Here is a 27,476-nt window from a genome sequence, read left to right as displayed (position 1 = left end):
CGACCCTGCCCAGTACGCAGCACCCAAGGGCGGCTGGAAGCGCAATGCGCGTGCTGAGTACAGCGCTATTCAGTCCGCAGGCTTTTTGAGGATTTCAATTTCAAAGAACGGTCGGTTTCGGGGCGGACTTTGCTTCAGTCCCAGGCCTTGGGAAGCAGCGGGGTGACAGACTGGGACACCAAGCATGCAGAAGGGGAGGGGTCTTGAAATAGACGGAATGCGAGAAGGCTCCCCTCCTGGCCAGCCTTGCTGGGCGAAGTGAGAAGCACTGAGGCCTGAGGAAGCTCCACGAATGCGCAAAGGGCCGCTCGCTGTGATTACTCGGGTGGCGATGTTCGTGATGATGCCGCTGCCCCGCCTGCGCCGAAAGGGAAACCCCAGGGGAGGCGGAGGCCAGCGGGGATTTCTCAAGCCAGCTGGTCCCCTTCATCCACGACGGAAAGGAAGGGCGACCTCCCGAGGCCACTTTCAGGTCTTGCGACCGGAGCAGAGCTACCACGGAGACGCTCCTCCCGAGGCCTCACGCGTCGGAAGGTTAACGTCCCCTGGATTCCGGCTGACTGACGCGTCCCCTGGGCAGGTTCTCGGTAGCAGCCGACACGCCCCACTCCGGGCACAGCGAGATCTGAGGACCACGCTGAGGCGTCATTTCCGCCCTGAATCTTGGGCGCTACAGAAGGGGCGGAGCCGCAGCGGAGGGCGCGCCGCTTTGACGTCACTTCCGGTGAGCCCGGCAGCGACAACGGCGACATGGCCCTCAACGGAGCCGGTGAGGACTTGGGCGGCAGGGGCTTGTGGCTGTGAGGTACGGGAGGCAGCCCGCTCCGGCAAGACCCCCAGTCCCTATGCTTCTCTTCCCCAGAAGTCGACGACTTCTCCTGGGAGCCCCCGACTGAGGCGGAGACGAAGGTGCTGCAGGCGCGACGGGAGCGGCAAGATCGCATCTCCCGGCTCATGGGCGACTATCTGCTGCGCGGTTACCGCATGCTGGGCGAGACGTGCGCGGACTGCGGGGTGAGGCGAGACTCGGGCGAGTCAGCAGGGATGGGTCTGCGGGTCGGGCCACTCAGCCCTTCCTCAGTCCTCCCCTCTGGACTCCATCGCCGGCGTCTCATTCCGGCCCCATGTTCTTTTTGGTCCGTAGACGATTCTCCTCCAAGACAAACAGCGGAAAATCTACTGCGTGGCTTGTCAGGAACTCGACTCAGACGTGGATAAAGATAATCCCGGTGAGGGTAAAAAATAATCCGGGAGAGGGGCCGGATGTGCTTAGGGGGGAAGCGTGGTAAGTGGTGATAGAGGCCCGAGAACAGTAGGCCTGGGGGGCGACAGTGGAGTCTCTGGGTGGGGCAGAGGTAAAATGATTTCTCCTTTAGGCTCTAAAGAGGACCATTAACTCAATAAGAGAACTAAGCACCTCCTGTGTGCCAGCCACTGCGCGAGAGTCTGAGCTCAATCAGGCCCAGTACTGATGGAGAGTTGAAGCTAAGGCATAAATGTGATACAAAGTAGAAAGTGGATGAATTGCCTTATAGAGGGACAGGGAAAACACTTCAAGCACAGAAAGAGCAGAGCAGGAAAGGAGATGGCTCACGGCTGAGGTGGGCCAGGCATCCTGACCATTCTACCCACTTTCTCCTCTTTTTAGCTCTGAATGCCCAGGCTGCCCTCTCCCAAGCTCGGGAGCACCAGCTGGCCTCTGCCTCAGAGCTCCCCTTGGGCTCTCGACCTGTGCCGCAGCCCCCAGTACCTCGTCCGGAGCACTGTGAGGGAGCTGCAGCAGGACTCAAGGCAGCCCAGGGGCCACCCACTCCTGCTGTGCCTCCAAATACAGATGTCATGGCCTGCACACAGACAGCCCTCTTGCAGAAGCTGACCTGGGCCTCTGCTGAACTAGGCTCTAGCACCTCCCTGGAGACTAGCATCCAGCTGTGTGGCCTTATCCGCGCATGTGCGGAGGCCCTGCGCAGCCTGCAGCAGCTGCAGCACTAAGAGAAGCCCCTGAGAAAAACCCTCTAGAAAAACAGCTGTTCCTCTGTGTGGTTTATTCTTTTCCTGGTTCCGAGTGTGCATGCCAGCCCCAGCTGCACTCACGTTTTTCCTACTTTTGGCCTCTCACCTCTCCACTCTCTGCTCTCCTTGACGCCCTGAGATGAGTTGAACTTGTTTCTGCTCAGTTTCCCGTCAGGATGCGGGAGTAGGTAGATGACTATGTGATGCACCTTTTCTAAGGAAGAGGTGATAGCCTTTTCAAAGGTAGCAGCCAGAGGGGTGGACCCTAGCCTTGTGTCTGACAGCACATCTGCAGCCTCCTCCGCCATCCGGTGCCCATTCCCCACCTGGAAGTGAGATTTTGGGTTCCAATCCCCTTGATAGATTCCGCTCCTTTCCCTGAGCATCCTGACCCTATCAGCCTATTCCATCTCATGGCCACCCCAGGTACTCAGCGACAGGAGTTTGTGGTGACCTCAGCGTCAGGTGGCACGTTAGGCACCAACTGTGGACTTGCCAGTCTCCTGATTCCACTGTTAGATCATTTTTCTTGGGAGGGTAATGGGCAGAACACAGTGTGTGTGGGGGCGGGGCGCGGCGGGCAGACGGGGTAGCGAAAAGAACCACGAAGAAACCACGCCTGCCCCCTTCGGCCTTTTTCCCCCTCCGCCGCATTTTTCCAACTCCCCTTGAGTGAGTGGGTGCCCCGCTGTCTTTTTCTCAGCTTTACGCGACGTGGTCCCACAGCCGTTGCCTTTTTAAGAGAGGCCCGGCCCATGCGGAGGGGGTGGGGCAGAGGCGGAGTCTGAGGAGCTGAGGAAGGAACAAAGCGCGGCCTGCGGGCGGCGGCTGGGCTCCGGCGGGGCCGCGGGGTGCGGGGCCTGCGGGCAGCGTCCCGGGCGGAGTGTTGGGGAGAAGGAGGTGGCATCGCCGTCCGTGGCCATGAACGGGCTGCCCTCGGCAGAGGCGCCGGGCGGGGCAAGCTGCGCCTTGGCCGGGCTCCCACCGCTGCCGCGCGGCCTCAGCGGCCTCCTTAATGCGAGCGGGGGCTCGTGGCGGGAGCTGGAGCGCGTCTACAGCCAGCGCAGCCGCATCCACGACGAGCTGAGCCGCGCCGCCCGCGCCCCGGACGGGCCCCGCCACGCCGCCGGCGCCGCCAACGCGGGACCCGCAGCCGGCCCGCGTCGTCCTGTCAACCTCGACTCGGCGCTGGCCGCGCTGCGCAAGGAGATGGTAAGTGGGTGGGCGCCGGGCCAGCTGGGCGGGGGGCTGATGCGGAACGCAGGGGACTGGGACAGGCGATCTGGGTCTCAGAGGACTTGCAGGCACCAGTTGGGTTCCAAGGGTTATGGTAACAATAATTAGTGATAGTTAAAAATTATGGCAGTAGTTACCATATATTTTCAAATGATCTGCTGATGTTACTTCATCCTGCTAAATGGATAATAACCCCATTTTTTGGGTCGTGACTAAAGTTGCACTGCCAAACAAACAAAAACTTTGTTTAGGAAGGTGCGGGGAAGATGGGCTGGGGCCCACTGTTCCAGGGGGCAGGGCTGGGCTGGGCTGGGGTGGCCTGGACCCCAACTCCAGCCCACCCTCAGTTGTCTGCAGGTGGGGCTGCGGCAGTTGGACATGTCCCTGTTGTGCCAGCTGTGGGGCCTGTACGAGTCAATCCAGGACTACAAACACCTGTGTCAAGACCTGAGCTTCTGTCAGGACCTGTCATCCTCCCTCCATTCGGACAGCTCCTACCCACCGGATGCGGGCCTGTCTGACGATGAGGAGCCTCCCGATGCCAGCCTGCCTCCTGACCCACCACCCCTCACTGTGCCCCAGACGCACAATGCCCGTGACCAGTGGCTGCAGGATGCCTTCCACATCAGCCTCTGAAGAGCTGGGGGGCAGGGGGCACGCACCCATGCAAAAGGCTCAGAAACTCCCCCTCCGGCAAGCCCTCAGACTGCGGAGCCTGCGCCTTCCCCCATACCACCTCACCTCACAGGAGGGCCAGGCATGTATTCCTCAGAGGCGAAACTGCCAAACCCTTTCTCCTGTCTTGGGTTGACTGGCACTGGGGCGGGTACCTAGGGTACAGCCTCTGCCCATGGTACTGGGCCTCCACTTCTTCCACATGTGTGCACCCCCAGCTTGGCCAACCCTCAGCCTTGCAGTGGGGCCCGAAGCATCTTCCCCTCCCCTTGGCATCTCTGGGATTGGGATGAGTGCCTCGCTCCCATCTCCTCCTCACCTTTTGTTGCTATCGGCAGCTGCTGGCTCAGGGGCATCCCACCTCCGGGCTCTGGGTTCCTCTGCCCTGGTAGGGCTCCAGGACCCGTCCCAATACCCACCCATGGCCAGGAGGGCCAAGGCCCCGTGCTGGATATTTAAATTTAGGGGCCGGCCTCCAGGGCGCGTAGATAAATAAATACTCTCAGCGTCGTTGTACTCTGCCTGGCTGGCTCTGGGGCGGGAAGACCGCGGCGTTCTGGCAGGTGCGGCCCCGCGCTCTGCCGGCGGGTGGCGCCCGAGACCCCCGAGTGAAGGTCCTGCCGTCCCGCCCGGGCGGGGCTGGGGGCGCTCCCGGCTGGCCGAGCTTGGCTCAGCCGCCCGGGTGACTGCGGTCGAGTCACTTCCCCTCTCTCGCCCGCGACCTCCGAGTCCTCCGCCTCCTCCCAGTTCGCTTCGGGCTTTCCCCGCCGGCCGGGAAGGAAGGAGAAGGAGCCGCCCACCTTGAGGAGGGAAACTTTCCACCCCGCGCGGGGCGGGGTTGGGGCGGCGCAGGAAATGGGTGGCCGGAGTCGGCTGAGCAAGGGGCCCCGGCGGGGGCGGGGGAGGCGCCTCCTGGAACGGTTTGGGAGCTCACAACCCGCGGGTGGGAGGGAGGCGCGGCAGAGGCAGAGCGGTGTGAAGTTGCGGCACCTCGGGCTTTCCCGGAGGCCAGGCGTGAGAATCCCCGGCGATGAAGGTTGATGGGGTCCCAGGGACCCGTATTCCCCGCTTAGTCTATGAAGACCGCCGGCTCTCCCCACAGCACTAGCGGTCTTTACAGTTATCTGTTAAAGGTTTCTTCTTAGGAAACCGGGGACCCACACCGCTGGGACTGGGAACCAAACCCAGGTGTCAAGCCCACCGGAAGAAGTCAGCACGTTCGGAGACAGTGGGTACTCAGCCCTGCATACGACACCCCACAACCTCCTGAAAAGAGGCGAAGCCGCACACCGAGGTGTGTGGTGCCTCCTGGAGATGCAGCCCAGCTGGCAGTCCTGGCACTCTGACACCCCGTTAAACCAAGTAGCCGTCACGCACCGGGCTCCTGTTCATTCACACACCTTGCAGAGCAGCGGGAGGGAGCAAACTGACCTGTTGCCCCAGGGCAGCTGACACCTGCAGAGGCTCATTACCATGCAGGGCGGGTGGGTAAGCGATAAAGGCTCTAATCTAGGGGTTCACAGAGCCGCTAACGCCCCAGGCAGGCTTTCCTGGGGAGGGAGAGTAAACATACACACAGAAATGACACGTTTTCCCCATCCATGATAGCTCATCCCATTTAGTAAGGCACGGCAAAATCAGCCAGGCTTTCTGCTAAATGCTTTCTGAGGTTCGTGCTCTCAGTGATTCCGTAAAAGGCGGAACTATAATTATCCCCATTTAATAGACATTGAAACTGATGCTCAGAGTGTTAGCGCTTTGCCCAAGGTCACACTTGGTTGGAAGTCAGTTGTGAATCTGCAGCTACTTGTCGGGGTTTGGGATTATCTTCCCACTCGACAGCAGTCAGGTTCTGAGGTTGGGCCCCCGAGGTTAGTCCTGACTCGATGCCTTCCTGCTCTGGTTAAGACGTGGGTGGCTGCACCATGGAGTAGAGGAGAGCTGGTCCTTGCCCAGATTCACAGTATGACTCTGAGCAAGTCCCTTCCCCTTTCTGGGTCTCAGTTTTCCCAGCCCGTGAAAGGGGGCCAGCAGTACATACCTCCCAGGGCTGCGAGCAGGAAGGGAGGCGGCCCGGGTAGCGCTCTCTAGGGTGGCACGAAGTTGCTGGTTGCCCTCTCTCGGGGTCCACGCAGCCTCTGCGCGCCCCGAGCGGGCACTGCGGTCGGGTGACACTCCCTCCACGTCTCCCCCGCGCCCCCCCGGCCCCCGCTCCTGCTCTCTCTCCCGGGTCGCTGCGCGAGGCCCCGGAAGCCGGGTCGCCCCGCCCCCCGCGCTCCTGCCCCGGCCCCCGCCCCGCGCCGGAGCCCCGCCCGCCTTCCGACGGGGGGTGCGGCTCCAGGAAACGGCGCGCTCCCAGCTCCGCGCTCGGCCACCCGACGCGCCCCAGACGACCCTGCCGATTCAGCCAGACCACCCGGCGGGCCCCAGCGGCGGCAGCGGAGAGTGCAGTCCCCGGTCGGAGTCTGGGACACCTCCGCACGGACGGGGCGGGCGGCGCGGACAGGCCATGGGGACCCGGGCCGGGCCAGCAGTGGCGGGCCAGCGGGAGCCCCGGGCCTGAGAAGTGGGCGGCGGGGCGGCGGGGGCCATGACCTCGGTGTGGAAGCGCCTGCAACGCGTGGGCAAGCGGGCGGCCAAGTTCCAGTTCGTGGCCTGTTACCACGAGCTGGTGTTGGAGTGCACCAAGAAATGGTGAGTGGGAGGGAGGCCAGGGGTCTCCTCCGAACTGGGACCTCATCCAGCCCTTTGAGTCTGAGAGGATTCTGCCCCCCAGCCCAATGACCAAATGGGCCCCCACCCCAGCTTGGGCCCTGTTTCTGTTCCCAGGTTTGGAGATTCAGAAGTGCCCTTGCAATTTGTGGGACCCCTGGAGTTGGGGGTGTGGGCAGCCTTCCCTGCGCGGGGGTCAGGACTTTCAGGCCTGAGGTTCTGCCTGTGTCCACTCCTTCCTCAGCTGCGGTCAGGGTTGGGGGAGGGAGGCCGCGTGTCTTGTGCCAGAAAGGTGATTCAGGGTGGCATTGGAAAAGGGATGAAGTTTTGAGGTCTGCAGGTGGCTAGGGCTGGGGCAGGAACCTCCCTGACCTTACTTAGTCCAGCTAAGAACAGAGATGTTGCCCCCTCCTCCCCTGTCATCTTGTTGAGCCAGAAGAAGCCCTCCAACTCCTGCCTCTTCAGCTAGAGTGCTGGGAGGCTGGAAACATCTCCACAATGTCCTTAAAAGGGGAAACTGAGTGCTGGGAGGAATGAGGAGGGAGGCGGGGAGCAGCTTAAAGGGGCCTGAGGACCTAGGAGGTTGTGTGTCCGGGATGAGAGGGTTGTGGAGGGCAAGGTGGGAGGGTGAGGGGTGATTCACGAGAGGGTGCAGGCCCCAGCCCGGACTACCAGCAGGCTCAGGGGCATCTCGTTCACATGCCGCCACCCATAGCTGCCCAGGCCCCTGCGTCACACCCTAAATATACGTGCTCGCTGGTGTCAGCTTCCCTTGGCTGGATTAGGGCACAGCTGTGGGGGCCTCACCCCCCAGATGGGGCTAAATTTAGGCTCCCCAGGGGAAGGGCTGGGGCAGGAAGGGACCATAGGGTCCAGGGGGAGGGGAGTGAGCAGGAGGCTGGGGTCCCTTGGGCAGCTGCCATATCCCTGGCCTTGCCCACACTGGGCCTGCTAGAGGGCTATTCACATCTTTCAGCAGAGCCCGGGAGAACTTGGGGGCTGGCACTTGAACTCTGGCCTCTGGCTCCTGCTCCAGCATCCTGCGGGAGGCCAGGGAAACGCTGGGCACAGCAGGCTGAGGGTGCCGGCAGTGTCAACGCAGCTGAGTCACAGGCGGCTGTGGGTAGGGCCTCCTGGGCTGCTTAGCCTGGAGCCCAGGCCGGGAAGCTGCCCCTGCCTAGGTTGCAGCTTCCCAGGAGGGCGTGCGCAGCCTGAGTCAGGCTGCCCAGCCAAGCCCCGCCCTCCCTAGGCACCCCCTGTCCACTTCCCCTTTCTGGGAAGGCCCCTTAGTTACCCTTGCTCTGCCATCGCCAGCAATCTGGGCTTGGGGAAGGGAACTTGGCTCAGGGCTGGAGGGCTCTAGGCTCAACCGTGTAACCTTGTTTGGCTCCAAATCTGTCTGGGCCTCAGCATCCTCAGGGTTAACAGAGAGCCAGTTATCCTGGCTTGGCCCCTAGAGGAACAGTGAGCTGGGCAAACCCAAGCGTCTGGCATGGGGCTGGGTACAGGCAAGGCAAGATTGTGTGCTGCCCTCGGCCGGATTGTCCCCTCAAGCATCACCCCTCCTGGGCAGCAGTTGAACATCTAACCCAAAGGGGCCTTCTGCCCCCAGGCCCAGTCCTGAGTCCACTCAGTGCCTGAGAATGGGCCCTGCGTGGCCATCTCTGTCCTCTTGCTTTGCCTCTGCCTCTCCTCTGACCTGGCATATGTGCTGTTCAGTTTAGATGTCACCCCTGGAAGTCTTCCCTGATTGCCCCCCAGGCTCCACTGTCAACATCTCGCTGAAAACTGATCCTCCTTGGGACCCCTGGGCCCAGCAAAGGGCTGGACATGGCGGGCGAGGGATGGCAGTGTTGGTTAATGACAAGCTGACTCTCTACTGCCTCTCTGGCCTCATCCCCAACTCTCTGCCCCTCTCTCTGACGTCACCCTCCAGCCGCAGACCCTTGGACTTGCCATTCCCTCTTTCTCCAGATCCTCACACAGCCCATCCCCCTGCCACTCATGTCTCTGCTCAGACACCCAACCTCAAGGAGACCCCCAAGGGGTTCCCTCACATCACCCTGAAATTCGCTTGTTAATTTCTTTCTTGACTGGTAGTCTGCCCCCACCTCCATTGTCCTCATCGGAAAGGTCTTGCCCCTCTTTTGCCCGCCTCTGTCCCCAAAACTGGGCTGGGTTTATGGTGGGCGCTCCACAAACATCTTTGCGCGAAGGGACTTCTTTTATCCCTCGTCTTTGTCTCTCCCTGTGTGGGAGTCTGCGTGTGTACACAACGCTCAAGTGCGCATCTGTGTCTGGCATCTCTTACCGGGTCCTTGTGTTTCTGTGTGTCTTGGTCTCTGAATGTGCCTGTCCCTGTCGCTTGCTGTCTTTCCTCATAGTCCCTGCCTGCCCACACTGTCTGGGCCTTTGCCCTTCTGCTGTGGCCCCACCCTGCCTTAGCAGCTCCACCCTGCACCCTGTGGCCCCAGATAAAGGGCTGCCCAGGCCCTCTCCTGGAGGAGGGAGAGGTGGGCAGAAGGAAGCCCACCCTGAGGGAGCTGGGGGAGGAGGAGAAAGAGGAGATGGGGAGGCGGGTGAGCCTGACTAGGCAGCCCACTCTCTTTCCCCCTCCCCCTCCCCCTCCCCCTCCCCCAGGCAGCCAGATAAGCTGGTGGTGGTGTGGACCCGGCGGAACCGACGCATCTGCTCCAAGGTGGGGAAGGATGGCAACTGGGGATCCAGGTTAGGGATGGGGGCCAGTGGGAAGCTGATGGGGGCTGATGGGGGAGTGGAGTCAGGTTCAAGTTCAGATCAGAATCCACAGAGGAGAGAGGAAAATGGTGTCAAGGTTGGTGATAGGGTGGGTGTGGGAGGGAAGAGTTAAGATCGGGGCAGGACTCAGATTGCCCCTTGTAGGCCCACAGCTGGCAGCCGGGCATCCAGAACCCATACCGGGGCACCGTGGTGTGGATGGTACCTGAGAATGTGGACATCTCCGTGACCCTCTACAGGGTGAGTCTCTAGCCCTCCAGCATGAATGGCAACAGGGCAGGCAATTGCAACACGGGCAGTCACCCGGGTCTCCTGGTAGGTTGTTCATCCAGATAGAAGAGGATGCGGGGGGTGAGGCCAAGAATTAGGGGGGCCTGCTCAGCATGACTGGCCCAGGAGGTCTCCTTGGAGGAGGCAGCATTTACCCAACACATGCAGCATGAGAGGCAGCTGGGACCAGAACCTGGGGTGCATCCCAGGAGGAGGTAGCAGCATGTGTAAAAGCCACCACCGCACGCACCTGTAATCCCAGCTACTTGGGAGGGTAAGGCACGAGAATTGCTTGAACCTGGGAGGCAGAGGTTGCAGAGAGCCAAGATCGCACCCTAGCCTGGACGACAGAGCAAGACTCCGTCTCAAAAAAAAAAAAAAGCCACCACCACCAAGCACCTCCTGAGCCAGCACAGGCTCTGCTCCCTTTGCTGCCGCCCCAGCAGCCGTGTACTCACCAGCACTCCTTCCCAGGACCCCCACGTGGACCAGTATGAGGCCAAAGAGTGGACATTTATTATTGAAAATGTGAGTGTCTGGAGTGGGCTTGGGTCTGGAATCTTGGGGACCCTGGGACAGCACTGATGCTCCTTCCCCTGGTCTCTCCTCTGGCCCACAGGAGTCTAAGGGGCAGCGGAAGGTGCTGGCCACGGCCGAGGTGGACCTGGCCCGCCATGCAGGGCCCGTGCCTGCCCAAGTCCCGCTGAGGCTGCGGCTGAAGCCCAAGTCAGTGAAGGTGGTGCAGGCTGAGCTGAGCCTCACTCTTTCCGGGGTGTTGCTGCGGGAGGGCCGTGCCACGTGAGTGCCTACCTGCCCTCCTTGACCCTGGCCTGTGACCTCTAACCCCCACCCTCACCTTTAACCTCTGCCCCCCAGGGACGATGACATGCAGAGTCTTGCAAGCCTCATGAGTGTGAAGCCTAGTGATGTGGGCAACTTGGATGATTTTGCTGAGAGTGATGAAGACGAGGCTCATGGCCCAGGAGCCCCCGAGGCCCGGGCTCAAGTCACCCAGCCAGGTGGGCTCACAGCCCGCTGTGGATCCAGACTGCCAAGACCTGGGGAGGGAGGGTTTCCCGGGCCAGCAGCCACTTGCTGTGCCCGCCGTGTGATGGGAACTCATAACTGCCCAGGCAGTCCCAACCAACCCGGCAGCCTCAATCGTCCCAACCTGGCTGCTGGTTCCGTGATGGCCTTAGTCTTCAACTGAGTCCTGGAGGATGGGTTCCCAATGTCTCCCTGGGCTCCTGGGTCCTCTTCTCATCCCTGTGTGGTGCTTGCCAGGCCCGTACCTGACCCAGGACAGCTGGCTCAGAAGCCCCGCTCCTGATCCCTCACCACCAGCCCTCCTGGGCCAGCTGGGGCTTCCTCATCCCTCCCCGCTGCTTGTCCAGGCTTTTTCTCTGTCCACTATTGTGGTTCTCTCTCTCTTTCTCTCCACATCTGTGGGCCTGTCTCTTCTCGCAGGCCGGGGTGGTGCCCTGAGGCCGGGGCGTTTCCCAGGTAGGCCCTGCACCGTAGTTGGGGGAGGGGGTCAGGCCTGCAGGGCCCTGCCCTGGGCTGACTCTGCCCTTCTGCCCTCTCCTACCACCCCCAGATCCCTCTCGAGAGCTGAAGACGCTTTGTGAGGAGGAGGAGGAAGGTCAAGGACGACCCCGGCAGACAGGTGAGACCCAGGCTGGGGTTGGGGGTGGAGACCGGACCCCAGGTCACTGGGCCCAGGCCACAGCATCCCCCACTTTCTTCTCAGTTGCCAGCCCTTCTAATGCTGAGGATACCAGCCCAGCCCCTGTGAGTGCTCCTGCACCCCCAGCCAGAGCCTCCCGAGGCCAGGGGCCAGAACGAGCTACTGAAGCCGGGGGCCAGGTGGGCCCTGAGGCCCCAAGGCCCCCGGAAACCTCACCAGAGATGAGGTGAGCTTTGGAACCAGCCCCACCCCCACTGCCCCCTGATAGGAGCCGCAGTCCTCACCCCACCAACCTGCCTCTCCAGGGCCCCAACAGTCTGAGGGGTGGGGGATGGTGCTGAGATTTGGGGCCACAGCAGCCCCCCAACTCCCCCTCCTGCTTTCTTCTCAGGTCTTCAAGGCAGCCAGGCCAGGACACGGCCCCAACCCCAGCCCCTCGGCTCCGGAAAGGCTCTGATGCCCTCCGGCCCCCAGTCCCCCAAGGGGAAGATGAGGTTCCCAAAGCCTCAGGGGCTCCTCCAGCAGGATTGGGCTCTGCTAGGGAGACCCAGGCCCAGGCATGCCCTCAGGAAGGGACAGAAGCCCATGGAGCTAGGCTGGGCCTGAGCATTGAGGATAAAGGCTCTGGAGACCCTTTTGGAGGGCAGAGAGTCAAGGCTGAAGAGATGGGCACTGGGGATAGTCCAGAGGCCAGTGGGGTGGACACTGAGCCCAGGTCAGGAGGCAGAGAGGCAAACACTAAGAGGTCAGGAGTCAGAGCTGGGGAGGCTGAAGAGAGTTCAGCAGTTTGTCAAGTGGATGCTGAGCACAGGTCAAAGGTGAGACATGTGGACACTAAGGGACCAGAGGCAACAGGGTTGATGCCTGAGGCAAGATGCAGGGGGACCCCTGAGGCTCCTCCAAGGGGCTCTCAGGGGAGGGTGGGAGTCAGGACGATGGATCAGACTGTAGGGTACTCTGGGCAACTTGGTGACCTGAAGGGGGCCAGGGCTGCTGCAGGCCAGGAGAGAGAGGGTGTAGAAGTGAGGGGCGGAGCCCCTGGTATTGAGGGGACAGGCCTGGAGCAGGGTCCCTCTGTTGGAGCAGTAAGCACCAGGCCCCAGGTGAGCAGCTGGCAGGGGGCCGTGTTATCACCTGCCCAGGGGGCAATATCCAGGGGTCTGGGAGGCTGGGAGGCAGAAGCTGGGGCTTCAGGGGTCCTGGAAACAGAGACTGAGGTGGTAGGGTTGGAGGTGCCGGGAACCCGGGAGAAAGAAGTTGAGGGGTCAGGGTTCCCAGAGACTAGGACACTAGAAATTGAGATACTGGGGGCCTTGGAGATAGAAGCAGCAAGATCAAGGGTCCTGGAGTCAGAGCGTGCTGGGACAGGACAGTGTGAGGGACTGGAGACCCAGGAAACAGAGGTGGGGGCCATAGAGACCCCAGGGACTGAGACTGGGGCGGCAGAATCTGAGGTACTGGGGGCTCAGAAAACAGAGGCTGGGGCTTCAGGAGTCTTGCAGACAAGAACTAAGATAGCAGAGACTGAGGCACTGGGGACCCAGGAGACAGCTAGGGATTTGGGGCCACTGAAGATAGAAGATACGATAGCAGAATCTGAGATGCTGGGGACCCAGGAGACAGAGGTGGAAGCTTCTAGGGTACCAGAGACAGAGGCTAAGAGGACAGAGGCTAAAATATTAGGGACCCAGGAGGTAACAGCTAGGGATTCAGGGGTCCCAGAGATAGAAGCTGAGATAGCAGAGTCTGATATATTGGTAGTCCAGGAGATAGAGGTGGGGCTTTTGGGGGTTCCGGGAATAGAGACTGGGACAGCAGAAGGTGCGATATTGGGGACCCAAGAGATAGCATCTAGGGATTCAGGGGTTCCAGGGATAGAAGCTGATATAACAGGGATTCAGGGGAAAGAGGTTGGGGGTTCAGAGGTTCCAGAGATAGAGACTGGGACAGTAGAAACTGAGATATTGGGGACCCGAGAGATAGCATCTAGGAGTTCGGGGGTCCCAGGGCTAGAATCTGAGGTAGCTGGGGCCCAGGAGACAGAGGTGGGGGGTTCAGGGATCTCAGAGGCAGAGGCTGGAATGGCAGAGGCCCAAGTACTGATGACTCAAAAGACAGAAATTATAGTTCCAGAGGCTGAGAAGGAAGGGGCTCAGACTTCGGGGGTCCAGGAAGCAGAGACTGAAGTTGGGAGTGCTCTCAAATATGAGGCTTTAAGGGCCCCAGTCACTCAGCCAAGAGTTTTAGGATCCCAGGAAGCAAAAGCAGAGATTTCAGGAGTACAAGGGTCAGAGAGTCGAGTTCTGAGAGTCCAGGAGGAAGAGGCTGGGGTTTGGAGGATGTCAGAGGGAAAATCTGGGGCTTGGGGGGCCCAGGAAGCAGGGATGAAGGTTTTAGAGTCTCCAGAGAACGAATCTGGTACTTTTAAGGCCCAGGAAGCGGAGGCTGGGGTCTTGGGAAATAAGAAGGGGAAAGAAGCTGAGGGAAGCCTCGCAGAGGCCAGCCCACCCGAAGCACAGGTGGCCAGTGGGGCAGGGGCTGGGGCACCCAGGGCCTCTTCCCCAGAGAAGGCTGAAGAGGACAGGAGGCTGCTGGGCAGCCAGGTAGGGATGGGGGCTGCCGAGGGCCCAGTCTGCTGCTTCCCACTAACCTGGGGCTGAGCGAACGGCGGCTCTGCATGGACCCACCTGGTGGAATGGGATCGGGTGGGGTGCGGGGCTCAGCTTGAAGGAGCCCCCTCATCCCTTCCTTTCTCAGGATGCCCTGGTTCTCCTACCCCATCTTCCCTGGGCCGCATGGAGCTGGACACCTTTAAGCTGATTTTCTGGGCTGACCTTGAGGTCTGGCTGCTGATGACCTCTGATCTTGTCTGGGGGCCACTGACCTTTTAGGTGACCTTGGCAGATAACCCTGCATCTGGAAACCCTTTTACCTGGCCCCAAGGCTCTGGCCAGTGGTCTGTGGTGACCCCTGCAAGCTCAGAGATGGGGCTGTTTTGTGCCAGGCATGAGCTTCCCCAAGAGGCAGAGGGCACAGATCCCATTTATACATTCCCTAAGCCCACCCCTGTGTCCCCAGGCAACACCTGCCGTGGTCAGCTCCAGCCAGTCCCTGCTGGAGTGGTGCCAGGCAGTCACCGCTGGCTACCGTGGCGTCCGCATCACCAACTTCACCACATCCTGGCGCAACGGCTTGGCCTTCTGTGCCATCCTGCACCGATTCTACCCAGACAAGATGTGAGCTGCCAGAGGGGTGGGAATGGATGGGGGAGCCATCAGGGAGGGCAATGTGGACCCAGTCTCTGACCAGCACTCTCTCTGCAGTGATTATGCCTCCCTAGACCCACTCAACATCAAGCAGAACAACAAGCAGGTGAGATGGGATGGGGGGCTGCCTGGAGGGAAGGAGGGTCTAGAGAGCCAGGCTTTCAGTCTCAGATTTGGATAAGGTGGGCTGCTGGGCCCAGCAGTGGCTTCTGGAAGTTCTGCCACTTTTTACCCCTTTCGTCATTAAATTGTTTGTTTTCCTTATTTTTGTTTGTTTGTTTTAAAGCGTTTTTCCTCCCTTAGATGGTTTTTCCAAAACCACACTTTGGTAACGGGGTGGACGGTGTGCCGTTGCTAAGCAACGCGAGGGCGGGCCCTGTTGCTGGATTTCCCTTGTTAGGAGGGGGCGGTGTTGCTAGGCAAAGCCTGGGGTGCCAATCCCGGGGACCCCCTCCGCGGGGCGGCACTGCAGCGTTGCTGGGTGGCGCGGGCCACCGCCGCCACTGACCCCGAGCGCACCCTTCCCCCAGGCCTTCGATGGCTTCGCGGCTCTGGGCGTGTCGCGGCTGCTGGAGCCAGCGGACATGGTGCTGCTGTCGGTGCCCGACAAGCTCATCGTCATGACGTACCTATGCCAGATCCGCGCCTTCTGCACCGGGCAGGAGCTGCAGCTGGTACAGCTGGAGGGCGGCGGCGGCGCCGGCACGTACCGCGTGGGCAGCGCCCAGTCCAGCCCGCCCGACGACCTGGACGCCGGAGGCCTGGCGCAGCGGCTGCGCGGTCACGGGGCCGAGGCGCCCCAGGAGCCCAAGGAAGCCGAAGACCGCGCGGACGGGGCGGCCCCGGGGGCGGCCTCCAGGAACGCGGACACGGGCCGCGCCTGCAAGGACAGCGGGGCCGAGGTCCCCCGAGAGGCGCGACCCGCGGAGGTCCCGGTCGAGGGGCTGGTGAACGGGGCGGGGGCGCCGGGCGGTGGCGGCGTGAGGCTGCGACGGCCCTCGGTCAATGGGGAGCCCGGGCCGGTGCCCCCGCCCCGCGCGCACGGCTCCTTCTCCCACGTGCGCGACGCCGACCTGCTCAAGAAGAGGCGCTCAAGGCTGCGGAACAGCAGCTCCTTCTCGGTGGACGATCCAGACGCCGGAGCCGCGGGAGCTGCGGGAGCTGCGGCTGCAGTGAGTGTCAGGGCTCCTCCTTTCCTCCCCGGGAAGCTGGGCAGAGAACGGGGCGAGTCCCTAGGGGCCCCAAGGACAGAGCTGGCGCGAAGGTGACGGTTTCAGAGTGGCGGGGCTTGGCTGGACCCGGGAGGGGCTTTCTGATCAGAGGGACCCTGGTGCTGTGGAAGAGTCCTCTGGCGTGGTAGTGAGCTCCCTGTTAGGGGACGCATTCAAGCCCGCCAGGCAGGGTCCCGGGCTTTGCCGCCAGCCTGGGATAAGTGCTGAGGGTTTTTAGTGCTTGGCACTTGGTGTGGGGAATCACAGGCTGCAGTAGGAAGTTCCCGCAGGATCCACATTCCTGGCCCTCCGCCCAGCGCTTGGGAGACTGGAAGGTGGGTTTGGGCATTTCTTTCCCTGCAGGTGGCTCATCATCAACCAGCAGCCACCCTGCCCCGTAAGCTGGGTGCAGACTATCTGTACTCAAGAGGGATTCTCCAGGGCTTCCCAGCCCCAGGACTCTGGCATGCATCTTTAACCCCAGATGCTGGAGACCAGTCTCCTCTTTTCTTACAATGGAAGGTTGGAGATGGGAGATCCTGAGGGCCCATGTCCCTGCTGTCATCCCCTATGGGTTGCAGGTCATCTCCTAGAGTGTCATGTCACTGTGCTGAAAGGGTCATGGTCCCAGAAAGAGCAGGGACTTGCTCAGTGACCCACAGCTGCTGGAGTCCAGGACATGGGTTTTCCAGCTGGGGTCCCAGCACTGCCCCATCCTGCCTGTGAACCAAGGGGCAGCTCTGCCAGGCTGCTGCAAACCTTCAGCTGTCCAGGAATGACCCCTGCGTTTGAAGGAAAGGAGTGAATTCATTGGGAAAGCTTTTCTGGAAGAAGCCACCATTTGAGCTAGGTGCTAGGTGGATAAGATGGCCAGGTTTTTCCCAGGTGAAAAATGAGTGGGGTTCTCAAATGGTGGGACCTGCATTAGCAAAAGCGTGGCAGCAGGAAAGTTCAGGTCTCGTTTAGGGAACTGCCAGCCATCTCCCAGAAGGTCCATAAGTGGCAATGAGGCTAGGCTGAGAGCAGGAGTCCTGGGTGTAGGGTCAGAGGCACAGCATTGAGCCTGTGAGTGAGAGACAGAGGGCACGGGTGATGCCCGCCTGTAGGAGATATGATACGCAGGAGTCAAGTGGATGAGGCCAGCTTTGGCCCATCTGTTGGCCTCTGGCCACAGCCCCATTAATGTGTGTCAGTGGTTCTTTAAATCTTAAAGGGGAGGTGCCAACCTATGCCCCTCTGGGTCCCAGTTCCAGCATCTGGCCTTTCCAAGTCAGGCCTTCCCTCAACTCTTGTCTCACAGGAGATGTCTGACCCATGGGGCTGGAGGGGACTCCTCATTGGCCACCCCCATCCCTCATGCCCATTGTGTGCAGTGGGAGGTGGTCTGACCTGGCCCAGCCCTTGGGAGCTCCCAAAGTCTTGGTCTTCCTCGAGGAGGGGCCAGACATGAGGGTATTGAAAGAGGAATTTGAGGCCGGGTACCGTGGCTCATGCCTGTAATCCCAGCGCTTTGGGAGGCAAAGGCGGGCAGATCACGAGGTCAGGAGATCGAGACCATCCTGGCCAACATGGTGAAACCCTGTCTCTACTAAAATACAAAAAATTGGCCGGGCGCGGTGGCTCAAGCCTGTAATCCCAGCACTTTGGGAGGCCGAGGCGGGCGGATCACAAGGTCAGGAGATCGAGACCACAGTGAAACCCCGTTTCTACTAAAAATACAAAAAATTAGCCGGGCGCGGTGGCGGGCGCCTGTAGTCCCAGCTACTCAGGAGGCTGAGGCAGGAGAATGGCGGGAACCCGGGAGGCGGAGCTTGCAGTGAGCCGAGATCGCGCCACTGCACTCCAGCCTGGGCAACAGCGTGAGACTCCGTCTCAAAAAAAAAAAAAAAAAAAAAAATACAAAAAATTAGCTGGGCATGGTGGTACAGGCCTGTAGTCCCAGCTACTCAGGACGCTGAGGCAGGGGAATCATTTGAACCCCGGAGGCGGAGGTCTCAGTGAGCCGAGATCGTGCCACTGCACTCCAGCCTGGCGACAGAGCATGACTCTGTCTCAAAAAAAAAAAAAAAAAGAGGAATTTGAGTTAGACATGAGGAAGCACTGAAATTCCCATGAGGCCTGGCATGAGGAAGCTCCGCTGCTGCTAAGGCTGGATTTCTCCACTCTCCTGCCTTTGCCTGTCCCGTCAGCTCAGCACTCTCTATGTGCCTGGCCTGCCCATGGGCTCTTACAGTGTGTATGAAAGCCTTTTGCAAGGTGGCATTGAGGCTCTCTGCAGATTGCTGTCAAAAAGAGGGGAGCGGTGTGTTTCCTTAGATTCCTTTCTAGAAGCCCTGCAGCTCCCAGGTCACACAGGGCTGGGCTTTCTCCCATTTTACATACAAGGACACAAACAATGGCCCCATGGGTGTGACTGGCCCCGAGGCACACAGCAAGTTGGTGGCCAAGCTCGGAAAAAAAGTTTTGGGTTAGACAACCCTGGGTCCTAGACCAGACCCTTTAGGAGCCTCATCTCTGACCCTCAGTTTCCTCATCTGTAAAGCGGGGAGGGTCATGGTCCCTGCCTCCCGGGGCTGTTGGGAGGATCCGGTGAGTCAATGCACATAAAGTGCTTTAAGTGCCGGGCACAGAAACACTTGGTAGATATGAGCTGTTGTTTTTAGTCAGTGTACCCCGGGTGTATTTTCTGGGCCCAGCTCTGTATGAGGGGGAGACATGGGAAACCAGCAGCTGTGATGGGGTGAGTGGGGGTTGGAGCTGTGATGGGAGAGGCCATGAGAGCAGCATCTGCCCAGCCTGGGGATCAGAGGAGGCTTCTGGAGACATGGAAGTCAGGGAGGGTGGTGGGAAGAGTGTGGGGGCCCCGGCAGGGGGTCTCTGGAGGAAGTAGGGCTGGGCTGGGTCATGGAGGTCACGTTGGTACCAGGCAGCCCAAGATGGAGGCTGACTCCAGGCTGAGAAAGCTATTTTGGGAACTGAAAGTCGGTCACTGTGGCCAGGGGGCCGAGTCTAGGCGTGGCTCAGGGTGGTAGGAACATTGAGGGTGGAGCTGCCTGAGGCTTTGGCATGAGACTGGGGGACTGAGGAGAGGTGTGAAACAGTTACACCTAAAAGGTGGGGGGGAGTGTCAGAGAGGCCTCGGTTTCAGCTTGAGTCAGTGGGCAGGCCATGATGGTGGCTGGTGGGAAGCCACCACTGCCCCAGGCCAGAGAGGATGGCCCCTGAGCCAGGGATGTCCAGGGCTGCCTCTCGGAGAGGTACAGGTGGGAGTGGACATGGGTGGCTCAACTACTGTCCCTGCCCCATGACCCTGACACAGGTCAGATGACCCAAACTTGGGGGGCCAGGTCAGGAGCAGTTGAGGGGCCAGGCTGTCAGCTGAGCCGCAAGTTGGGGACCCCCAGCACTAACAGTCCCAGCAAGTCACTAGGGGCGGGTAGGCACATGGGGTCAGCCCTGCCCTTCCAGGCTAAAATTTGGAGATCCAGCCAGCCTGGCTTGTCCTGTGTGTGTGAGCGTGCAGCAGCCACTCCTGGGTGTGGGAACTGAAAATGCAGCAGGGCACCCCCTTTTGGCCAGGATGTGGAGGTGCTGGCTCGGGAGGGTCCGGGTCTGGGAAGCCCTGAGGACCGAAGGGGAGGGAGCCTGGGTGGGGCCTCTGCAGGAGGCAGGGCTGGGCTGGATCACACGGATGGGGCCATATCGAGTGAGTGCAATGGTCACTGCATGGGGCCCTGGCCATGATGGGAAGCCAGCACTAGCTGACAGAAGTCAGAAGTGGCCTGAGGGAGTTCCATGGAGGAGGAGTCGAGGCTGGGCGTGGTGGCTCACACCTGTAATCCTAGCACTTTAGGAGGCTGAAGTGGGCGGATCACCTGAGGTCAGGAGTTCGAGCCCAGCCCGGCCAACATGGTGAAGCTCCGTCTCTACTGAAAATACGAAAATCCCCGTGGCAGGTGGCTACTTGGGAAGCTGAGGCAGGAGAATCACCTGAACCAGGAGGTGGAGGTTGCAGTGAGCCATGATCCTGCCACTGCACTCCAGCCAGGGTTACAGAGCGAGACTCCGTCTCAAAAAAAAAAAAAAAAAAAAGAGAGTGGGGAGGAGAGGCCTGGGCTGGGCCCTTCAAAGGCTCCCACCCTGTGAGGCCGGAGCTCAGCCCAGCCCCAGGAGGGGAATTGGGAGGCTCGGAGCCTGGGTGTGGATGGGCCCAGGGCCACAGGGCCAGGAAGGATGAAGGCCGTGGCCTTTGCTTGAGGAGGCATTTTCCCTGGAAGGAGGTGGGCCCAGGGATTCTGTGCATGCAGGAGACTAGAGGAGGGGCAGGGTCGGGCAAGGGCTGGGGTCAAGGACCCCCCCTCCCCTCTGTGTGAGTGGCTCTGGCTGGCCCCAGGCCCAGGCTGGCGGGAAACCCCTCCCAGCCCTCACTGGCCCCTTCTTCCACAGGAAGGCCCGGCCCCTGACCCCAGCCCTGCCCCGGGCCCACCCACAGCCGCAGCCTCTCAGCAGCCCCCTGGTGAGTAGCAGGAGTGGTGACCATCTCAGTTCAGGCTGTTCACAAAGCCTGGACTGGGGACTTCCTGGGGATGGGTGGTGGTTAGGGGGTGCCTTATCATCATCTCTGTCTGCAGGTGGGAGTCCCCTCTCGGAGGAGCCACCCCCAAGCCCAGGGGAGGAGGCTGGGCTGGTAAGGAGGGCTAAGTGGGAGGAGCTGATGGTTGAGCACCTCCTATTCAGGGCCTGGGCTGAGTCCACCCTGTTCTCTGCCTTTTCCACCCCAGCAACGGTTCCAGGACACAAGTCAGTATGTGTGTGCAGAGCTGCAGGCCCTGGAACAGGAGCAGAGGCAGATAGATGGGCGGGCGTCTGAGGTGGAGACGCAGCTGAGGAGCCTTATGGAGTCAGGTGGGGCATGCATCTGGGGGTCCCTTCCCCAACACGTCACTAGGTCTGCCCGGCCCTGCAGCTGTTCCTGACCTTGGAAGCTGGGAAGAGGCACGGCTGGCGTCAGCGTTCCCATTTTACAGCCAGGCATGCTGAGGCCCTGAAGTGGCTTCCTTGAGGCACCCAGTTCTGGTTTCTGGGATGTCACAAGGGAGCAAACCCCCTCCCCCAACCCCCTACACTGATACCGGGGGCAGGGGGCAGGCCTGGTGACTGTCCCTGTCCAATGCAGGTGCCAACAAGCTGCAGGAGGAGGTGCTGATCCAGGAGTGGTTCACCCTGGTCAACAAGAAGAACGCTCTTATCCGGAGGCAGGACCAGCTGCAGCTGCTGTGAGTGCTGGCCCCGGGCCAGGAGAGCAGAGGGACTCTCAGCTACTTTGGTTAGGGTTCTTCACTACTTTCTTCTTCCTACAGAGATCTTTTTAACAAATGATTCCTCCTCCATCTGACTGTTTTTGTCCTAACCAATTTGCTGCTTAAAGTGTAATACTGGCTGGGTGCAGTGGCTCCCACCTGTAATCCCAGTACTTGGGGAGGCTGAGGCAGGCAGATCACCTGAGGTCAGGAGTTCAAGACCAGCCAACATGGTGAAACCCCATCTCTACTAAAAATACAAAAATTAGCCAAGTGTGGTGGCATGTGCCTGTAATCCCAGTAACTTGGAAGGCTGAGGCAGGAGAATCGCTTGAACCCGGGAGGTGGAGGTTGCAGTGAGCCGAGATCAGACCATTGCACTGGGCAACAGAGCGAGACTCTGCCTCAAAAAATAAAAATTAAAAAAAAATTAAGGATAAAACTCTTAAATTAGAACTATTTTTACTAATAAGAAAACCGGCTGGGTGCGGTGGCTCACGCCTGTAATCCCATCACTTTGGGAGGCCGAGGCGGGCAGATCACAAGGTCAGGAGATGGAGACCATCTGACTAACACAGTGAAACCCCGTCTTTACTAAAAATACAAAACATTAGCCCAGTGTGGTGGCGGGCGCCTGTAGTCCCAGTTAATGGGAAGGCTGAGGCAGGAGAATGGCGTGAACCCTCCCCGGGTTCAGAGACTGTAGTGAGTCGAGATCGGGCCACTGCACTCCAGCGTGGGCAACAGAGGGAGACTCCGTCTCAAAAAAAAAAGAAAGAAAAGAAAAAGAAAACCGAGGCCCAGGAAGTTGAGGGCTGAATTCCCCAGTGTGACCCTGTTCTTTTACAGTAAGGAAAACAGAAGCCCAGAGAGATATGATCTGGTTCCCATGTGGGGTCCAAAGCCACTCTGTGGCCATTGCCTTTGTCATCCTGCTGGGTGGGGACGGCTTTGCCTCCCTTTTGCGTTTGGGATCATTTTTAAGAATAACTGTAGCCAATACTTCCTGTTTATGAGTGTTCATGCAAATAATCCTTCAGGGGTCCTTCGGGGTGGGGGGGGCAACATAAACACCCAGCAATTGGAGAAAACAGAAGAAAAGAGATAATGTGGTCTGGAGACTGGAGGATAGCTCTGCGGTCAGCCCTGCCCTCCCTGGGAACTGCTGGGGAGGTGGGATGGGGTCAGGGAGTGGCCAGAGCCCTGGGCACTCTCTCCCTATGCCGCTTTTCCTGACCTGCCACCCCCCTGCACCGTCCAGCATCGAGGAGCAGGACTTGGAGCGAAGGTTTGAGCTGCTGAGCCGAGAGCTGCGGGCCATGCTGGCCATCGAAGGTGGGACATGGGCTCAGGGGGCAGGAGGCAGGACCGAGCCAGGGTAGAGGCGGCACAGCGCCGGGCCCGCGCCTCCTGACGCTTAGCCGCTTCGACCCTCAGACTGGAAGAAAACGTCCGCACAGCAGCACCGAGAGCAGCTCCTGCTGGAGGAGCTGGTGTCGCTGGTGAACCAGCGTGACGAGCTGGTCCGGGACCTGGACCACAAGGAGCGGATGTGAGTGGCGCTGGGCGGCGCTGGGAGTTGGGAGGGTCCAGGACATGCTCCCGCAGAGGGTTGGTGTGTACCCGCCCAACGCTGCACTGACTCGAACCCATTCCCCCCAGCGCCCTGGAGGAGGACGAGCGCCTGGAACGCGGCCTGGAACAGCGGCGCCGCAAGCTGAGCCGGCAGTTGAGCCGGCGGGAACGCTGCGTGCTGAGCTGAGGCCACCGGCCTGGGTGGTCCATAATTTCTCGCGACCCCGGCGTCCGCCGCTGCCCTGGGCCTGCGCTGCGGAGGACCCGGCCGTCCCGGATACCGCGCGCGTGTCCGCTAGGGGCCGCCGGCGCGCTTCCCGGGACGGGGCAGGGCGGATCCTCGACCCCACGGGCGGGGCGGCCGCCGTATTTATTTGTCACCTAGTGTGTGTGTGCGCTCGCGGCGGTGCGGGGTCCTCCCCGACGGCACGGCCGGGCCGGCAGCCTCGGGGAGAGGGATGCCTGGGCACTGCCGCCCCTCGCCGGCTTGCCCTCCTGTTCTCCAGAGCAATAAAGTTGGACGAGGCTACCCCAGCGCCGGCCTTTTCTCCGCTCCACCTGGGCTCTCAATAGGCGGAGGAGAGTGGGCCGAGGCTGAGGAGGGCGGCTCTGCCATCCTAAGCCGGTTGGTGCGGCTTCGAGGTTCCCAGGGCCAGCGGAGGCTGGACCTCGGCCTTCCCCAGATGGTGGCCGGGGGCTCAGGGAAGTCCCATTAGAAATACTTGAAAACAGCCGAAATGGTTGCTCATTTTATGATTAACACAGTATTCCCCGAGGCCTCCCGCCCACCCCCACCGCGGCCCCATCTCCTGATTCTTCCCCAGCCACTCTTGGCTGCTTCCTCCTTAGGTGCCGCCACCTTATGGGAGCTGAACTCGGTCACCTGACGCTTCAGCAAGCAGGGGCTTGTCCTGAAGTTGGGGCCGCGGGGGGCAGGGTGCTCAGAGCCAGTTCATCCTGCCCTAGGATGCCACCTTGGTTCTCAGCAGTCACAGGACTACTGGGCCTGAAGAACTTCCCCATGGCACGGACCTGTGGCAGCTCAGAGAAGGTCTCCACGGCCAGCAGCATGGCCAAGAGTCCTAGAAGCAAGTAACCTGGGGAGGAGAAGGTGCTGGGGCAGCGCCTGGGTGCTGGTGATACTCCCTGCCCACCTCCCAACACGGTGACCTGCCCTGGCAGCTGGCGCCACTCACCACCTCCCAGAGCTCTTCAACTACCCCTCCCACATCGTGCCCAGGAGTGGGGTCCCTCCACCTGCAAGGCCCAGTCCCCCCAATGATTTATGGGAGTCCTAGTCCAGGCTCCTCTTCCCCCTTCCCCCACACGCTCTTAGGTGGCTGGACTTACCAAGAAGTGCGAGCTGGCCCAGGTGGTAAATCACAGGGTGCAGGCTGCGGCCATGGCCGGGCAGCAGGTCCCCCAGGCCAATGGTGCTGAGCGAGCTGAAGCAGAAGTAGATGGCCCCCAGCAGGCTGCAGTCACCCTGAAGGCCCCACAGCACCAGCGCTGGCAGCAGCACAAAGCTGCCGGCCACCAGCAGGCCCAGTGCAACTGCCTGCAGCAGCGCAGCCCTGGCCGGCGACAGCTGCCAGTGGACCTACCCAGGCACCTGGGCGGCTGAGCGCAGGCAGCAGGCAGTGGCGCAGGGTGGCCACGAGAGCCAGGGAGGCTGGCAGCCCCAGGGCTGCATAGACCATGCAGAAGGCCTTTCCGCCTGGTGATAGTGGGGCCATGTGGCCATAACCTGGAGAAGAGACAGTCAGTGGACAGTGAGAGCTCTGAGTGCCGTGTCTGCTGGGGTCCCTGCCTATCCCAATACCGCCTTCTGCAGAAGGCTGCCCTCTGGCGGCCTTGAACTGGCCAGGTCCAGGTTCTAGCTGACTCTGCTCCTCCTTGGTCAGGGGATCCCTTACCCTCTCTGGGCCATTTTTCTTTTTTGGGAAATGAAAGGATGAAAGAAGACAGTTCCTCAAGCCTTTTGTAGCTGGGACAATTCTGAGAACTGCACTGCCCTTAACAGATACTCCTGATTCCACAGCTGGTGGAATATCATCCACTCTTTCCCCAAATGTGTGTCAAGTCCTGTGTGCCAGGCTTTGTGCTGTTATCTGAGTCAGCCCAGGCCCTGCCAGCTCTGGTGGGGGAGTTGGGCAGGAAAATCACGAAGGGCTGCAAAGAGGCAGCATGGAGGAGAGAGGGCATGTGCCAGGTGGGGAGGGGTGGAAGCGTGGAGTGTGCTGGGAGAACAGCATCAGCTAATGCAGAGCTGCAAACGCACATGCCTATTGGAGCCAGATGCGAGACAAACAGGAGTGGTGGGGACAGGGGTGCACTGCAGAGTGTGAGCTGTTTCCAAAGGGCAGGCCCCATTCTGCTCCTGTCAGGATGTTGCCTTGCAGGGATTCTGGCTCAGTGTGAGTAGGTTTCCTGATTTTCCAAAAGAAGTTGGAAATACAGGCTGGGCACAGTGGCTCACACCTGTAATCCCAGCACTTTGGGAGGTTGAGGTGGGTGGATCGCTTGAGGTCAGGAGTTTGAGACCAGCCTGGCCAACATGGCAAAACCCCGTCTCTACTAGAAATACAAAAATTAGCCGGGCATGATGGTGCACGTCTGTAATCCCAGCTACTCAGAAGGCTGAGGCAGGAGAAGAACCCAGGAGGTGGAGGTTGCAGTGAGCCGAGATCGCACCACTGCACTCCAGCCTGGGTGACAGGGCCAGACTCTGTTTCAAAAAAAAAAAAAAAAAGTTGGAAATACAAGTTCCAATTCAAAAAATACTGAGACACTTTGTGGGGCAAAAAATACGAAAACCCAGGGCTGTGGGTCCTGTTGCTGCTTTTCCCTGGGCACGATTTCTCTGCAGAACTCCCTCATCCCAGTCTGTGCCCTCCTGCTCTGCGAGCATCTCATGCCAGCTTCCTCCTCTATCTCCCCTCACTCCTCCACCTGAGGCCATGGTCCTGATCTGTCCTTCCCAGGTTCCTTCTATTTGCTTCCATCTAAGAATCCATTCCACTGTCTTGTCTCCCCTACCTGGCCACAGGCTGTGGCATCTGGGCAGCTCTCCTGGGTCTCAAAGGGTGCCTGGGGTGGGACTGGGGAGGCCACACCCTTCCTGGCAGCTGAAGTGGAGGCACCAGTTGAGGTGTGTTGGTGGGGAGCCCCAGCTGTGATGTTGGGCCTCACAGCGCCTGGGCTCCGTCTGGCTCTTTGGGGCTGAAGGAAGGGCTGCATGAACCCCAGGGACCCCAGGGAGCGATGGCCTCAAGAGCTGTGCCCCCCGACTTGGCTGCCAGGCTCTCTTACCTGTGGTGGTGAGGATGCTGGCAGTGAAGAGCAGGACTGAGGGAAGGTCCCAGTTCCTGGCCTCTGAGCTGTTGCCCAGGCTGGAGACCCCATGGGCCTGGGTGGCCAGGGCAGTGCCCACCAGCTCTTCCAGTGCTCCAGGTGGCAGGCAGGCCCTATGCTCTGCCTGGAATGCTGCCAGTTCTGCCCTGAGCTCAGCCCGAAGCCTGCATGCAGGAGGCCCCTCCAGGGCCTGGAACAACACAGCCCCAAGCCCCAGGGTCAGTAAGTGGGCCACAACCAGGAGCCCATATCGGGCCCAGGGCCTTAGACACCCCATGGCAGGCTGCTGGGGTGCTGTGGGAGCTGGCGGCTCCACCTCAGGCACCTGGGAACGGCTGGGCAGGGCTGGGCCAGGAGGAGGTGCTCTGTGGGTAGCTGGGACCCGGCTGGGGTGGCTGGGGTGTGAACAGAGGGAGGTGAGCTGCCTCACCCCTCCCAGGTTCTGGAGGCAAGACATTTGCCCATTTCACAGCAGCTGGGACGGTGGGGATGGGTAGGTGGCTGCGGTGAGGGGAGGCGGTGGAGGAAGCTGAGGCCTAGACAGGACCTCACACTTATTCAAGGTCCTGCTCACTCAGGCACCCATACTGCATTCATTCATTCCTTCAGCAAGTGCTTAGGGAAGAGGACAGGCACAGGTCCTTTCCTTCCTGGTGTTTACACAAGAAACCTCTTAGCAAAGAAACTGGCAACCTCTCGTTGTCATGAGTTCCATGAAGGAAATGCCCTGGGTGATGGGAGAGCCTGTAGGGAGCGGGGGTTCTCTCACTGGGAAAGCTCCGCTAAGGAGGTGACATTTCAGCTGGGGAGTAAGAGGCCGGTGAAGGTAGGAATGAGCTTGGGGTGTGAGAGGAACAGAGGGCTGGCTGTGGCGGGGGAGAGTTGGGAGTGAAGGGAGGATAAGGACACATGACAAACGTGGTCCAGGGAGACCTACGCTGGGCTACTGTAGGCGTCCTGGATGGAGTGATTTTGGCCTGGGTAGTATGATGGGAGAGGAATGGTGGCAGCTGGGAAGGATCAGGTGAGGGCAGGGGTAGGAGGTAGGGAGAGGACTCCAGGGTGCCCAGAGTACCCGGGCAGATGATACCCTTGAGCCTGATTGCCAGTTCTTCCCGAGAACCCTTTGTGCCTGCCCTCCTGACTCCCTGCCCCTGAACTATAGAGACAGAGTCTGGCTGCCATGGGGCACCTGGGAGAGGGCAAGCGGGGCCTGGGTTCCAACTCCTCTAACCTCAGAGGGGCTGAGGACAGAGGCCGAGGAAGGGACCCTGCCCTTGGATATGGTGTGGGAGTGCCAGAGCCCCCATGGCAGTGTGAAGAGAACTGTCAGGGGTGCCAGATGCCATGGCAAGTCACGATGCTTGGAGGTGGGTGGAAGTTACTACTTTTTATCTTTTTTGAGACAGTCTTGCTCTGT

General features: G+C 60.4%; 4 protein-coding genes and 1 long non-coding RNA gene across 22 annotated transcripts; 3 read left to right on the top strand and 2 right to left on the bottom strand.

Moving 5' to 3' along the window:
- The first annotated feature begins 717 nt into the window (after window positions 1-717).
- On the top strand, window positions 718-2,024 carry ZNRD2 (zinc ribbon domain containing 2). The gene is made up of 4 exons (XM_015113792.3): window positions 718-769; window positions 863-1,014; window positions 1,145-1,229; window positions 1,649-2,024. The coding sequence occupies exons 1-4, from the start codon at window positions 751-753 to the stop codon at window positions 1,990-1,992; spliced, it is 600 nt and encodes a 199-aa protein (XP_014969278.1). The 5' UTR covers window positions 718-750; the 3' UTR covers window positions 1,993-2,024.
- A 597-nt stretch (window positions 2,025-2,621) lies between these two features.
- On the top strand, window positions 2,622-4,442 carry FAM89B (family with sequence similarity 89 member B). Of its 3 annotated transcripts, none has more exon segments than NM_001194782.2 (2): window positions 2,622-3,225; window positions 3,646-4,442. In NM_001194782.2, coding segments are annotated over 2 exon segments (531 nt in total). In that variant the 5' UTR covers window positions 2,622-2,934; the 3' UTR covers window positions 3,886-4,442.
- A 1,188-nt stretch (window positions 4,443-5,630) lies between these two features.
- LOC106993195 (uncharacterized) lies at window positions 5,631-6,107 on the bottom strand. The gene is made up of 2 exons (XR_001439368.3): window positions 5,966-6,107; window positions 5,631-5,842 (listed from the first exon to the last, which is right to left on the bottom strand). It is a non-coding gene; the product is annotated as an uncharacterized LOC106993195 (long non-coding RNA).
- A 131-nt stretch (window positions 6,108-6,238) lies between these two features.
- On the top strand, window positions 6,239-23,236 carry EHBP1L1 (EH domain binding protein 1 like 1). 16 transcript variants are annotated; one of them, XM_077962208.1, is made up of 21 exons: window positions 6,239-6,618; window positions 9,277-9,334; window positions 9,538-9,633; window positions 10,138-10,191; window positions 10,283-10,461; window positions 10,540-10,682; window positions 11,131-11,166; window positions 11,261-11,329; window positions 11,414-11,576; window positions 11,742-11,844; window positions 13,780-13,953; window positions 14,429-14,586; window positions 14,674-14,722; window positions 15,147-15,788; window positions 20,274-20,343; window positions 20,459-20,514; window positions 20,609-20,732; window positions 21,004-21,103; window positions 22,389-22,462; window positions 22,565-22,679; window positions 22,790-23,236. In XM_077962208.1, exons 1-21 carry the CDS (start codon window positions 6,515-6,517, stop codon window positions 22,887-22,889), a joined length of 2,667 nt encoding a protein of 888 aa, XP_077818334.1. In that variant the 5' UTR covers window positions 6,239-6,514; the 3' UTR covers window positions 22,890-23,236. The 16 variants fall into 16 exon arrangements, with proteins under 16 accessions (XP_077818334.1, XP_077818335.1, XP_077818336.1 ...); XM_077962209.1 differs by lacking the exon at window positions 11,131-11,166; XM_077962210.1 differs by lacking the exon at window positions 13,780-13,953.
- A 204-nt stretch (window positions 23,237-23,440) lies between these two features.
- KCNK7 (potassium two pore domain channel subfamily K member 7) lies at window positions 23,441-27,463 on the bottom strand. The gene is given in 4 exon segments (XM_015113791.3): window positions 23,441-23,799; window positions 24,053-24,303; window positions 24,305-24,449; window positions 26,015-27,463. Coding segments are annotated over 4 exon segments (1,101 nt in total). The 5' UTR covers window positions 26,514-27,463; the 3' UTR covers window positions 23,441-23,593.
- Between the last annotated feature and the right edge of the window lie 13 nt (window positions 27,464-27,476).

This window comes from Macaca mulatta, chromosome 14 (genome assembly GCF_049350105.2).
Source record: "Macaca mulatta isolate MMU2019108-1 chromosome 14, T2T-MMU8v2.0, whole genome shotgun sequence".
NCBI lineage: Eukaryota > Metazoa > Chordata > Mammalia > Primates > Cercopithecidae > Macaca > Macaca mulatta.
The sequence above is the reverse complement of the archived record's forward strand: the minus strand, read 5'-3'. Positions and strand labels throughout refer to the sequence as shown.

Excerpts from the sequence above, each read along its gene's own strand:
- ZNRD2 (XM_015113792.3), top strand. Across the intron at positions 1,015-1,144 it reads AGACGTGCGCGGACTGCGGG|ACGATTCTCCTCCAAGACAA; the intron begins GTGAGGCGAGAC and ends TTTGGTCCGTAG. Across the intron at positions 1,230-1,648 it reads CGTGGATAAAGATAATCCCG|CTCTGAATGCCCAGGCTGCC; the intron begins GTGAGGGTAAAA and ends TCCTCTTTTTAG.
- FAM89B (XM_001118120.5), top strand. The coding sequence starts at position 2,935 with ATGAACGGGCTGCCCTCGGCAGAGGCGCCGGGCGGGGCAAGCTGCGCC. Across the intron at positions 3,226-3,606 it reads CCGCGCTGCGCAAGGAGATG|GTGGGGCTGCGGCAGTTGGA; the intron begins GTAAGTGGGTGG and ends AGTTGTCTGCAG.
- EHBP1L1 (XM_077962203.1), top strand. The coding sequence starts at position 6,515 with ATGACCTCGGTGTGGAAGCGCCTGCAACGCGTGGGCAAGCGGGCGGCC. Across the intron at positions 14,723-15,146 it reads TCAAGCAGAACAACAAGCAG|GCCTTCGATGGCTTCGCGGC; the intron begins GTGAGATGGGAT and ends CCCTTCCCCCAG. Across the intron at positions 20,515-20,608 it reads CAGGGGAGGAGGCTGGGCTG|CAACGGTTCCAGGACACAAG; the intron begins GTAAGGAGGGCT and ends TTTCCACCCCAG.